The sequence below is a fragment of the Lycium ferocissimum genome, chromosome 5 (assembly GCF_029784015.1).
Source record: "Lycium ferocissimum isolate CSIRO_LF1 chromosome 5, AGI_CSIRO_Lferr_CH_V1, whole genome shotgun sequence".
In the NCBI taxonomy this organism is placed as follows: Eukaryota; Viridiplantae; Streptophyta; class Magnoliopsida; order Solanales; family Solanaceae; genus Lycium; species Lycium ferocissimum.
The window spans coordinates 5,869,122-5,878,732 of record NC_081346.1 but is presented as its reverse complement, the minus strand read 5'-3'; the positions used below and the strand labels follow the sequence as shown (position 1 = coordinate 5,878,732).

The following is a 9,611-nucleotide window of genomic DNA, read 5'->3' as shown; positions in this document are numbered from 1 at the left end:
TAGTAGCAAGCAGTTGGATATTCATTCATGCTCTTAAAAGGCGAAAGCATGGAATTCCGTTCAAATAAACCGCTTTAACAAACTAAGTGTCTCATAGCTTTCAAAGTTAGAGAAGCTATGTGATTCAATAATGATATAAAACTTTCAAATTTGAACTAATAACGAATAATGACTACTGTCTTTTTCCCAAACAAAACTTCAGCATCTTTATATTTTAGCTTCCTTCATTTTGACAACGTTGTTAGTCCACTAGCGTCAATGAGCTCTCTAAGGCAACTTCTAAAGTCTTCAACTCTGCTTCTGTGACCATGTTATCTTCCTTGTGCACAAGTTCTTTTTGCCCCCTGCTCGTTTTGCAACCAACATCGATAGCATCATTCATCATATCTGGAATTGGAATGTCCAGGGGTTCAATATCACTCTTTTGGGCATTTCTTTTACACCTGAAGATAGAAACCTACTTGTCAAAAACCTCAGAACATTCACTTCGGATATACTGCGGGCAAAAGAGTACAACAACAGAAAAACAACCTTTTCGATGAAGAGACTCCAGTTTCCCTTTTTGTTGAGGTTCTTTTTGCTTTCTTATTCGTTGATCTGCTCAAGTTCATCAACCAATAACCATATCATAACACAACAATAGTAGAGGCATATGAAGGTGATACTAAATACTATCTCCATAATAAATGCAGGAGATCATAGAAGTAAACACAGTCAAGAATATGTAGAAAACTAGAGTATGTAAAAGGTTACAAGGAAATATAGAAATCAATACTTACGGAACAGATGAAACACCAATGGTTTTTTGAAGAACAGCGTCATGCTTTTGTACATATTTCATCCAAAAGGACTGTATCACAAAGATGTATAATGCCACTTATAATTTGAAAATATGTTAAGGTAACACAGTATCAGATGGAGAAAGGACCTTGTCAGAAGGATGGTCTTCAAGCGTCGATGAGCTCTCTAAGGCAACTTTAGAAGACTTGGACTCTGTTTCAGCGATGATGCTATCTTCCTTGTCCACAAGATCTTTCTTCCCACAGCTCGTTTCACAACCAACATCAGATGCATCATTCATCTTATCTGGAGTTGGAACATCCCGGGATTCAATATCACTCTTTTGGGCATTTCTTTTAGACCTGAAGATAGAAAAGCTACTTGTCAAAACTCTCAGAACATTCACTTCAGAGAGCAATACTGCAGGGAAAAGTGTACAACGAACCTTTTGGATGAAGTGACTCCAGGTTCCTTTTGCATTGAGAAGGTTCTTTTTGCTTTCTTCTTCGTGGATCTGCTCAAGTTCATCAACCAATAACCATATCATATCAAAACAATGGTAGTGGCATATGAAGGTGATATTAAATACTATCTCCATAATAGATGTAGTAGATAGAAGTAAACAGGAAAGACGACAGTCAAGAACATGTAAAGAACTAGGATATGTAAAAAGTTACAAGGAAATTTATAAATCAATACTTACGGAACAGATGAAACATCATTGCTTTGAAGATCTGATTCATGTTTCTGTAAATATTGCATCAAAAAAGAATCGTATCACAACAATGATATATTGCCAATGCTAATTTGAAAATATGTTAAAGAGACAACACAGTATCGGATGGGGAAAGGACCTTGTCAGATGGATGGTCTTCAAGTGTCAATGAGTTCTCTAAGGCAACTTCACAAGTCTTGGATCTCTGCTTCTGTGTGATATCGTTATCTTCCTTGTCCACAACTTCTTTTTTCCCGCTGCTCGTTCCGCAACCAACATCAGCACCATCATTCATGTTATCTGGAGTTGGAAGATCCAGGGATGAAATGTCACTCTTTTGGGCATTTCTTTTAGTCCTGAAGATAGAAAACCAACTCGTCAAAATCCTCAGAACATTCAGTTCAGAGGGCAATACTGCAGGGAAAAGTGTAAAACAACAACCCAAAAAAAAAAAAAAAAAAAAAAAAAAAAAACCTGTTGGATGAAGAAACTCCGGGTTCCTTTTTTGTTGAGGAGGTTCTTTTTGCTTTCTTCTTCGTGGATCTGCTCAAGTTCATAAACCAATAACCAGATCATGTCAAAACAATAGTAGTGGCATATCAAGGTGATGCGGAATACAATATACAACATAAAAGTAGTAGGTAGAAGTAAACACAAAAGACGACAGTCAAGAACATGTAAAAAACTAGGATATGTCCAAAGGTTACAAGGAAATTTAGAAATCAATACTTACGGAACAGATGAAACATCATTGCTTTGAGGAGGTGCTTCATGCTTCTGTACATATTGCATACAAAAGGACTGTATCACAAAGATATATAATGCCACTTAGAATTTGAAAATATGTTAAGATAACACAGCATCAGATGGAGAAAGGACCTTGTCAGATGGATGGTCTTCAAGCATTGATGAGCTCTCTAAGGCAATTTCGCAAGTCTTGGATCTCTGCTTCTGTGTGATATCATTATCTTCCTTGTCCACAACTTCTTTTTCCCCAATGCTCGTCTCGCAACCAACATCAATAACATCATTCATCTTATGCGTAATTGGAATATCCAGGGACTCAATGTCAATTTCTTGGGCATTTCTTTTAGACCTGAAGATAGAAAACTTGCTTGTCAAAACCCTCAGACCATTCAGTTCATGACAGCAATACTGCAGGGAAAAGTGTACAACAACAAAAGAACAACCTTTTGGACGAAGAGACTCCAGATTCCTTTTTTGTTGAGGAGGTTCTTTTTGCTTTCTTCTTCGTGGATCTGCTCAAGTTCATCAACCAATAACCATATCATATGCCGACAATAGTATCGCCATATCAAGGTGATGTGAATACGGCAGTCAAGACTTTGTAGAGTTCTAGGATATGTCCATGTTACAAAAAAAGTTGGAAATCAATACTTACGGAATGGATGAAACAGCATTACATTGAAGATCTGCTTCATGCTTCTGCACATAATGCGTCCAAAGGAATCATATCACAAAGATGTAATGCCAATGATAACTTGAAAATGTTAAAAGTAACGCTGTATCAAATGGGTAAAGCACCTTGTCGGATGGATTGTCTTCAACTATCTCCCACCGTTCCTTACTCAGATTCAAATTTTCAATTACACCGTCATCATATGTGATCTGTTGTTTTTTAAGAAGATGTTGCAGCCAAAAAGATTGGAAGAATAATTAAGAATGTCTCTCAATAATTTTATTAAGCATAGAGGGATTTAATTAGTCAACTTGAAAACATAATCTGCAAAAAGCTGCATAACAAAAATTCAAAAAATCTAAAATATCTCAACAAACTAAAAATATAATCTAATAGAAATTTAAAATTCAAAACAATAGATTCATCCTAAAACTAAGCAACTTATTAAGCTAAAAAAATGCAGCAGTAACTGAAGGAAATTTCAACATGATCTCAAAAGGCAAAACAGCAAATACCATCAGTCAACTAAAAAACTTCAGCTAAAACCACTACTTCACTCCCAAGATATATTTCCTTGTGCAAAAAAAAAAAAAAAGCCGACTAGTCTTCGACAAAAAGGTCTTTTAGGTTGTGTAAGGTCATACCTAAATATGTAAAAGGAACTTCTGTTGCAGAGATTATATTTGGTTCGGTAAATGGTTTTGGTTCTACTTTATTTAACAGGAAGATGGAGTCAACCTCGGTAAATAGTTTTGCCTCAACATTACTTAGCAGGAAGAATATTTTGGCAACGGTAGGAGAATAATAACAAATAGAATATTTGGAGTTCGTCTCAAGTTAAATTGAGAAGGAAAATGGATTCAAACTGACTACTGATGTAGAACTTTTGAGACTTGGGATGGTGTATAGATTCTTGTCATCATTGTTAAGTGCATATATCAGGACATCAAAAATACATAACATACTGGGAAGAAAACTGTAAAGAGATAAATTAAAAACAGCGCACGAAGCTTGATAATAACGTCACTACCTCATGCTTCCTTTTCACAGGATCAAATGTAGAAATTGCACCCTCATAGAACCTGCAAAGGGAGATGTAAAATCAAAAACTTCAGCTAGAATGCTTTCCTCTTTTCTTTTTTTTGAGAGAGATAGAGGTGGTAACTGTACTATTAATATAGCACCAAGAACAGGATAGCAAAAGAGATCCCATCCTATTCTTAGCAGGATTATATGAGATCTTAGTTCTTCCATATGTCAAGACATGAGAAAAGCCAATCTAGTAGAAGGAATTGAAGATGTGCTCTGATACTCCACAAGTCAAAGGAATGAAGCAGATTCTTGGCCGACAGCCTAGCAGGCAGGTCAATTTTATAGACGATAAACTTAACAACAAAAGCAATCAAGTTGAGAATGGATTTGTAATTAGTAGCATAAATTTACAATAGTGTGACAGTCCTGACATAACATTTTGTAGAACTTACACTTTGTCCAATGGCCACCAAACTCTTATTCTGGTACCAACCACTTCTTCTCCATAATTTTTGGTGAAGCGACGCTTTTTAGAATCCTGAATGAAACAATAAGGAACCATAAGCTCTTTATACATGAAAAGTCTCTTGGAAAAAAGATAATTTGAAAGCAGTAGGGCCTAAACCAAAACTTCTTTCAGACTTTCAGTCCTTTAAAATCTATTGAAAAGAGGTAAGCATAGTGTTTGCTCCGAATTCAAAAAGGATAAAGCAGCTTATAACTTATTCTTGCTGTGATTGGATTCCTTTGAAAAAGCAAAGAAGTCACAGAATTTTGGCAACAAGCCACTACATTTCAACAATACTGCGTGAATAGAAGCAAATTCTGCAAATATGGAAACAAGGTGGTTCAGTTTACTTCAAATAATGCTATAGTAGTACCTCATCCTTTCTCATGGAAAGCTTCCTCCGGCGCTTGGTTTTGGCAAGCTGGCTGGAGAGATTTTCATCCCCTAATGATAGTTTAATCTCCTGTAAAACCCACAAGCGCAAAAAGTGATTGTTAAATTTATGCTTAAAAAGAATTATAAGCACATATCTAGAGATAGCAACTTCTAAGAAGTTTTCCTTTCAACCTCATCTCTTGATTCTTCAATCTCATGAATATCAATGGTAACCCTGTCATTCTTCTGTGTTTTTCCATCAACTTGTTGCACTGGTGACTCCTCAGCATCAGTAAGGTTTCCTCCTCTTTTGACAACGTTAAGACCAGAAGTGGTGTGCACATCACCTTTCGGAACAGACCCGCTCTTCCTTGAGCGCTGACGTGGTTTTCTTTTGCTACATGCTGTGCCCTTACACGATCTGTTTCTCTTATCTTGAGATTGCAGAACATCGCCTTCTGGAACTAACACTTCCAGGTGAGCACCCTTATTTGCCCCGCTCTCTTTCTTCTTAGCCTTTTTCGAAGAGGCACCATTAATATCTGAAGGAGTCCCATCTTCTAGCAGCATCTCACAGATAACAGCAGCAGATGGAAAAGCAACTTTTACAGGATACACGGCATTTGTCACATTTTTATTTTCCGTCTGACCATAAAACTAATGTTAGCAAAAAAGGGAAAGTATCCAATAGGTTTTTTACTTATAAGGAGCATTTTTTTAATCAGTAGTAATTCAATAGCATATTTTGATAATTAGTAGCAAGAAAAGACATGACACTGAAGCTACATATTAAGCAAAAAGGATCATTTGATATAGTCACGAGGAGGACGCACCATTTGTTCTCCCTCAGGCATTTCATTGCATAGTGCGGCAACTATTTCGGCATAATCATCAAGATTCATGCCTTTTGACTTGAGAGCTTCTAAAAGACAAGGTCTAACGGTGGAAGCACATTCTTTCAGGACCTTCTCTCCCAACTTTGACGAGATAGGTGAACAGATCTATACAGTATATATATAAGATCAATAAAAGCACTAAATAAAGAAACATGATTAACAAAAGATCAATAGGATGAGGGGTTTGTTGCCTGATTTTCCTTTCTGAGGCTATCAAGAAGGGGCTGAAGAAGCTCCATTGAGATTTCATCACTTTCTTCAATGAGAAGAGTCATGATTTCCTCCATGCTTGTGAATACAACATTAGGATGGTCGGGCCTTACAGCATCAAACATAAGCATTATCAGAGAAAACTTATACATGATAACCTTATAATCATTTACTGGGGCAAAATGACTGTAACACTAACTAATCACCTGCACCTCAATCCCATATTAGCTGGGTTCGACTATATAATCATCTGTATTTATTCCCTGTTATTCAGGTTATTGTCATTCCAAAACTGAATAATTAGTTTTTTAAGGAAACTAATGTTTCTCTGACAGGAGAGTTCTCAACAGTCAACATCTCACTTATCCCTACATAAACATACAACTTTGTAACAGAGAAAAACCACTCTTGACAAACACTAACCAAATATAAGCTTAACGATGATCCTGAGAAACATTTGCTAAGTTATTCTGAAGGAGGTTAAATTCATTGCTTGACGTAATAAAACCACAACTCTACGTAACAGTCAAAAACAAGGGAAAAATCCAAGAAGCTTGTAAATCTGCTAAGTTACCTGATGACCCTGAGAAACAGCTGGAATATCTTTATAACCAACGCATCACATTCAAGGTCCAGCAATATCACGCAGACCTTGACATCTGCTACTGTTTCAAGAACATTCACAGCCTTATAATAGTTGCAGCCGGAATGAGACAACTCCTCAAACGCCCTTACAATAAGTTGGAAAATTTCCTGAGATTTTTCAATGCACCCGTGTGAAAACAAAAGGTAATGGATATAAAAGTTTGAGCAAGTGGCATTACCCAATCTAGTTTGTGTGGCTCTCTCTCTACATATAAGTGTGTGTGTATTAGGAAAACAAAACAACAAACAAGAATGTTATATCTTGGATACCTTCATCAGTCCATCATCGTAAGGTTGTTGCGGAGCAGTTATTCTTGAAAGCTCAGTGATACAAGATACAACAGAAACTTTGACATCTGTATCAGCATGCTTTAGAAGTTCACTTCCGACCATAGCTCTCATTACTGGTCGGAGGGCATCTTTCATTGAATCGGCAGGGGCTTGACCTACCTTAATCAATAGACACTCTACTTTCTAAAAGACACAAGAGGTGTAAAGGAGTCAACTTGCAGCCACCATAAATTACGGAATATGAGCAAACAGCTTCAAGAAATCACAAAGCTAATTTATAAAGATTAAGTCGCAAACGTGGAGAAATTGCTCTATGGTGGGATTCATGTATTCATCTATTAAAAAATGATGTCCCTTTTCATTTAAATCCAAAATGATTACACAAAAACTACATTTACCACTACCGTTCCTCCAATTCTGATTCAACACCATGTCATTTAATAAGCTAAGAACAAAAAGTTTCTATTTGGACCCAAAAAAACCATCTTGATGCAGAAGAAAAACTAGGCACCAGATTTATCTACTTGACAAACAACCATTCCCCTACAGAGATCTTACCCTTATCAACATCAAATCAGTCTAAAATGATTGTCCTTTTCATTTTAATTCCAAAATCATCACACCAAAACTACATTTACTGCTACTATTCCTCCAATTCTCATTCAAAACCATGCCATTTAATAAATTAAGAACAAAAAGTTTCTATTTGGACCTATAAAAAACCATCCTAAAACAGAAGAAAAACTAGGCACCAAATCTATCTAATCAACAAACAACCATTTCCCCTAAAAAGAATCTTACCCTTATCAAAATCAAATCAATCTAAACTGAAAACACATCCAAAGAGGAAATAAAAAACACAGATAAAACTAGTACTTTGTATGTAAAGAACATGAAAAAGAACAAAAATTGAATCTTTACATCAAGTAGATTGAGTAGCTCCTCACTGGAAGAAGGAGGATTGATGAGGGTAATCCCAAAATCTTTTAGGCCATCCTCAATTTCTTTATGTGAAGAAGAATCATCCATTTCCCAGCACCACTCAATCTCACTCTCAAAACCCCAAGAAAATTGTATCAATTGCTCTCTCAAGAACCCCAAAATAAAGAACACCCAAGCAAGAAAATGCGGCTCAGATACAGCAAATGCTGATTATATAAGAGGGGGAAACAGGTGGGGTTTGTATTTTGGAAGTAAATTTGGGACCAAATTGGAAAATTTGCTGACATGCAGAGAGCCTCTCTAGATTGTAATAATCTACACTGGCTTCACTCACATTTATTGTGTTTTGAACTAATTTTCAGGGTTATTGTGCTTTTCTAGTGTGAATGTCCTTAATCTTGTATGCTATTTTGGGATTTTGGCATTGAATTCAACCTGGCTTTGCAAAGTGCAGAAAGACACGAAATTTATGTTTCGACAGTTTAAGAAAGGAGGAATCTTATTCAGACAAGGAAATAGAGCCATATTATTGGACTGTTTTGCCCCTGGAACATTGGACTTGATTACTTGAGAAGAGGTCTTTTTCTATTGTTGAAGTTGTGTCTAATATTGGAAAAGTACTATAATGTCTCCACTTCACCAGCGCGCCTATTAGCGGGCAAAGTTTATCATTTTTTGAGCTTTGAAATTTTTTTATTGCAAATTTAATTTCTAGTATTAAATTGGAAAACTTACTTATAAATTCTAATTTTTAGCATGGTTGGCCAAGCTTTAGAAAGTTTTAAGTGTTTATTTTAGAAAATCGAAGCATTTGTCCAAGCTTTTAGGGAGAAGATAATTATTTTTAAATAGTAGCAAAAGTTGATTTGTCTAAGCTAAAAAAAAAAAAAGGTAATTTTTCAGCCAATAGCACTTTTTGAACCTTGGTCAAATACAAATTATTAAACAAAGTATTTTGATTTTTCAAATTGAACACAAACTGCTACTCCCAAAAGTACTTTTTCGAAAATCACTTCTGATAAAAAGATATTTTTCAAATTAAGCCAATTTTGGAAGTTTGGCCAAATAGACTAGGGTGCCGTTTGGCCATAAAAATTATTCACTTTTTTCCGGAATCAGCGTTTGGCCATGAAAATTTCGAATACAACTTGAAGTTGTATTCCGGAATACCAAAAACTCAAAAAACTTATTTTCCAAAAAAAAATTACTTTTTTCACTTTTTTACAACGACATTTCACCAAAAACTATAATTTTAAAAACTATGGCCAACTCCAAAATTCCAAAAAAAAGTGAATTTTTTTTTGGTATCTATGGACAAACAAGGCCTAGAAGTTTGTGTTTGGTGCTAATCAATTTGAAAAGTACTTTTGGCAATACTTGACGTTTAACCACGGCCCAAAAAGTGCTTTTGGAAATAAATTACTTTCCAACTTCTAAAAACAACTTCTCTGTTACTCAAAAACACTTTTCTTTTTTCTAGAGACTTGGCCGAACACAACAAATTTCTAAAGGGATAAGGCATCAGTATCTCCTGAACTATACGCGAAGTTTCAAGACATATCTTTTCTTTACGAGGGTCCGATTACAACCATAAACTATTTTAAAGTGTAATAAACGCAACCCCAACTATTGACATGGCATAGAGAACCAAACTCTTGGTGGGCATTTCCAAAATATTGGTCAAACAGGCTATTACATATGTTATCCTATTAGTTCACTTTTCTACGTATGGTCACGTGATTGTGTTTTTTGTTTTTTTTTGTCAATATGTTGGATTGATGATGGATTGATGAAATA

The 9,611-nt window shown here is 35.7% G+C and overlaps 1 protein-coding gene across 6 annotated transcripts; it reads right to left on the bottom strand.

Annotated features, from left to right (window-relative positions):
• On the bottom strand, positions 1–8,392 carry LOC132055636 (sister chromatid cohesion protein PDS5 homolog D-like). Of its 6 annotated transcripts, none has more exons than XM_059447560.1 (22): positions 7,794–8,388; positions 6,852–7,055; positions 6,511–6,689; positions 5,918–6,044; positions 5,664–5,831; positions 5,023–5,475; positions 4,829–4,918; positions 4,400–4,485; positions 3,946–3,997; positions 3,041–3,124; positions 2,898–2,941; positions 2,686–2,754; positions 2,375–2,591; positions 2,229–2,272; positions 1,970–2,038; positions 1,635–1,851; positions 1,484–1,527; positions 1,226–1,294; positions 929–1,142; positions 780–850; positions 532–597; positions 1–443 (listed from the first exon to the last, which is right to left on the bottom strand). In XM_059447560.1, exons 1-22 carry the CDS (start codon positions 7,899–7,901, stop codon positions 242–244), a joined length of 2,877 nt encoding a protein of 958 aa, XP_059303543.1. In that variant the 5' UTR covers positions 7,902–8,388; the 3' UTR covers positions 1–241. The 6 variants fall into 6 exon arrangements, 5 of the variants coding, with proteins under 5 accessions (XP_059303543.1, XP_059303542.1, XP_059303545.1 ...); XM_059447559.1 differs by having other exon boundaries at positions 2,229–2,296; positions 7,794–8,385; XM_059447562.1 differs by lacking the exon at positions 1,970–2,038.
• Between the last annotated feature and the right edge of the window lie 1,219 nt (positions 8,393–9,611).